At 38.3% G+C, this 2,521-nt stretch overlaps 1 protein-coding gene across 1 annotated transcript in view; it reads left to right on the top strand.

The window, feature by feature from the left end:
* Positions 1-6: 6 nt before the first annotated feature.
* LOC103374568 (protein AIG1-like) overlaps positions 7-2,521 on the top strand; it is an 11,686-nt gene continuing 9,171 nt past the window's right edge. Inside the window, exons 1-2 of the mRNA XM_008304673.1 lie at positions 7-185; positions 1,638-2,354. Of these exons, the coding sequence (XP_008302895.1) occupies positions 20-185; positions 1,638-2,354 (883 nt within the window). The 5' untranslated portion in view covers positions 7-19. The remainder of the gene's footprint in view (positions 186-1,637; positions 2,355-2,521) is intronic.

The raw sequence follows: 2,521 nt of genomic DNA, 5'->3' as shown, positions 1-2,521 counted from the left end.
AAGATCTGTTGTTGTCAACATGAAGGACAAGCAGCAGATTCCAGAGCTGCTGGATCAAGTGGACAAGATGAGACGGTCAGAACCTCACAGCTACACCAGAGAAACATTCGCTCAAGCTCAAATGAAAAAGATCATAGAACAAGAGGCTGAAATCAAGAAACTGAAAAAGTCTGATGTGGTCACCGGTAAGTATTTCACTGCTGCAACTTTCTATTTAATCAGATTTTCCTAAACACTGTTGTGCACAAGTTAATAATTCAAAAACAGTCTTTTTATGGCAAAGATTTAAACATAAAGTGAGGATGGTGTAGTGACTTCATGAAAAACAAACTAAAGCTGTACCAAAGATTTGCTGAGATCCAAATATGTTGCAAAAGTTAAAAAAAAAAAAGTCAACTTAATATAATGTGCACAAAACATAATGAAATGAATCTCATAATGATCAAGCTTGTGGTCAACAAAAAGTACGACATCACACTCACCCTCTCCTTCACCAACTGCATACGTGCAGGTGAGCAGGTACCTAAATAAACTTCACCACCCTATACCATGTGACCAGCTCCCAACAAATAATCATCGTTATACAAATAACCAAACACAATAATACCAAACAATACTTAACATTAATATAAATTATGTCAAAATATTGTGAGTAATATAAAATCATTCTCTTTATATTTCATCTCATTCATGGCTCCTGCAGATGAGTTTCTACAAAGTAATGTCAATTCATTAAAGAACTTAAAATGTAAAATAAGTGATTGCACAAATATTCACAACTCTTAACGTGAATCACTTAATTCATCACTGATGCAACTAGTTGGTGCTAGAAGTCCTACAGTTAGTGAAATAGATGATCTGAGGTCAGTGAATGTGTCTCAGTGATGGTAGCATAAAGACTCCTGGATCTGGAAGGTCCAGTCGCTGGTGGATCAGTACCTGGATAGAACGACACCATGAAGACTAAAGAACACTCCAAGAACTCTGTGGAAAGGTTGTTGAGAAGCATCAGTCAGGAGACGATACAAGAACATTTTCAAGTTACTGAATATCTCTGGAGTCCAGTTAAATCCATCATTAAGAAATGGAAGGAATATGGAACATGAGTGGATCTGACTAGAACAGGACGTCCTCAAAGACTGAGAGACCGAGCAAGAAGGAGACTAGTGAAGGAGGCCACCAAGACTCCTACGACTCTTCTGAAGGAGCTACAAGAAGGAGACTAGTGAAGGAGGCCACCAAGACTCCTACGACTCCTCTGAAGGAGTTTCCAGCTTCAGACTGTTCATACATCAACTGTTGTCTGTTCTTTACCAGTTAAAGTTTTATGGGAGACAAAGAGAAAAATACTTTTGATTAAAGTTCATATTAATCCATCTACTAAAATACTGATGAGAAAGGGCTTATATTCTTTGCAGTCACTTATTTTACATTGAGTATTTTTAAATAGCTGACATTACTTTGTAGAAATCTGTTGTTCAGTATGACACGACAGAGTCTCTTTTTGCAAATTCTTCTCAAAAAAGCCAAATTAAATTGACCATAATTCAATGTTGAAAAGCAATAAAAGGAGAACATTTTCAAGAGTGGTGAATATTTTATATAATCATTGTCATCATTTCTGTTTTCTGTTGCAGGTGATGACAAGCAGCAGAGCTCAGAGGTTCTCAGGATTGTGCTGATTGGGAAGACTGGCAGTGGAAAGAGCTCTTCAGGAAACACCATCCTGGGAAGAAAAGAGTTTAAAGCCAAATCAAGTCAAAAATCAATCACCAAACGTTGTCAGAAAGAAGTGGGTGAAGTGGACGGATGTCCTGTTGTCGTGGTCGACACTCCTGGACTGTTTGACAACAGTTTGTCCCATGAAGAAGTCAATGAAGAGATGGTGAAATGCGTCAGTCTTCTGTCTCCAGGACCACATGTCTTCCTGCTGGTGATACAGATCGGCAGATTCACACCGGAGGAGAAGGAGACAATCAGCTTAATCAAGAAAGGTTTTGGAAAGAATTCTGAAAAGTTCACCATCATTCTTTTAACTGGAGGAGATAAACTGGTGAAGGAAGAGCAGTCTATTGAAGATTACATTGAAGAAGAATGTGATGATTCATTCAAGAAGCTAATTAATGACTGTGGAGGAAGATACCACGTGTTTAATAATGAAGATAAAGACAATCGCACACAAGTCAGTCAGCTGATAACAAAGATCGACGCCATGGTGAAGGAAAATGGAGGAAAATGCTTCACCAACGAGATGCTTCAAGAAGCTGAAGCAGCGATACAGAAAGAAATGAAGAAAATCCTGAAGGAGAAGGAAGAAGAGAAGAGACGAGAGATGGAGGAGCTTGAGAGAAAACATGAAGAAGAAATGAACGAGATTAAAAGAAGAATGGAAAAAGAGAAAGAAGAAATTCAGCAGGAAAGAGACCTGAGGCTCAAAGAAATGGAGGAAAAGATCAACAAGGAGCGTGAGCAGAGAAAGAAGGAACAGGAAAATAGAGAGAAAGAAGAAAGGAAAAGAGAA

Source organism: Stegastes partitus, unplaced genomic scaffold (genome assembly GCF_000690725.1).
Source record: "Stegastes partitus isolate 25-593 unplaced genomic scaffold, Stegastes_partitus-1.0.2 Scaffold2285, whole genome shotgun sequence".
In the NCBI taxonomy this organism is placed as follows: domain Eukaryota; kingdom Metazoa; phylum Chordata; class Actinopteri; family Pomacentridae; genus Stegastes; species Stegastes partitus.
This window is presented reverse-complemented; position numbering and strand designations above follow the sequence as displayed.